General features: G+C 59.1%; 1 protein-coding gene across 1 annotated transcript in view; it reads right to left on the bottom strand.

Annotated features, from left to right (window-relative positions):
* Nucleotides 1-452: 452 nt before the first annotated feature.
* LOC101639260 (keratin-associated protein 10-8-like) overlaps nucleotides 453-1,009 on the bottom strand; it is an 855-nt gene continuing 298 nt past the window's right edge. The window contains exon 2 of the mRNA XM_045284842.1: nucleotides 453-917. Coding sequence (XP_045140777.1) covers nucleotides 453-917 — 465 coding nt within the window. The remainder of the gene's footprint in view (nucleotides 918-1,009) is intronic.

The raw sequence follows: 1,009 nt of genomic DNA, 5'->3' as shown, positions 1-1,009 counted from the left end.
GTAAAGTTTTACATCTTTTTTAGATAGTAGACTCTTATCGCTTATATTGTTCCTGGAAATGTCCCCCAGCCTGTTTCGTAGGTGCTTGAGCTTGGAATTCAGATGGGGTCTTTGTTCTCCCGCCTCCCCCAGACAGTGGACTTCAGTCCAGATTTGGGGTAATCAGGGGATCCAGGGGCCATGAAAAGGTCCACATTCCAGCTTCAAACATTTTATTGATTATAGTTTTTGACCATTTGCCACACCAGAGCAGAAGGGGCATCTGGGGTCCCACAGTCTCTCCTTGAGGGAGTCACCGACTGAGAGGGGGCTCTATAGTTCACAGGAGAGAGACTCTTGGTGGGGCAGGCTCCGAGCTGCTGGGGGCAGAGGGGATGTCCTGGGCTCCTGAGAGTGGAGGGACATGCTCAGAACAAAGCTTGCAGCTTGTAAGTGTTAGAAGACCCAACCACTCAGCAGCAAGAGTCCCGGCAGGACGAGGTGCCACAGCAGGCTGGGCGGGGACATGCAGGGCGGCAGAGCAGGGACATGGAGGAGGAGGCAGGGGCACAGCAGGCGGGCTTGCACACGGGTTGGCAGATGAGGGACATGCAGGAGGAGGGTTTGCAGCAGGAGGGGGCACAGGGAGAGGGCTGGCAGCATGAGGATGAGCAGGGGCCGGTCCCACAGCAGACAGGCACACAACAGATGGGCACACAGCAGGGAGCAGGTGTGCAGCAGACAGGTGTACAGCACATGGGCTTGCAACAGATGGGCACACAGCAGGGGGAGGATGTGCAGCACGCAGGCTGGCAGCAGGAGGGCCCACAGGAGCTGGTGCAGACTGATTGGCAGGAGCTGGCCCCACAGCTCACAGGACTGCAGATGAGGGTCAGGCAGGAAGCTGGAGCACAGCAGGAGGACTGGCAGCAGGTGGGGGCACAGCAGGAGGACTGGCAGCAGGAGGGGGCACAGCAGGAGGACTGGCAGCAGGTGGGGGCACAGCAGGAGGACTGGCAGCAGGAGGAGG

This window comes from Echinops telfairi, unplaced genomic scaffold, assembly GCF_000313985.2.
Source record: "Echinops telfairi isolate 266 unplaced genomic scaffold, ASM31398v2 ScPeMD7_7469;HRSCAF=8507_0, whole genome shotgun sequence".
Classification (NCBI taxonomy): Eukaryota; Metazoa; Chordata; class Mammalia; order Afrosoricida; family Tenrecidae; genus Echinops; species Echinops telfairi.
Note: the sequence above shows the minus strand (reverse complement) of the source record. Positions and strands in the feature narration are given on the sequence as shown.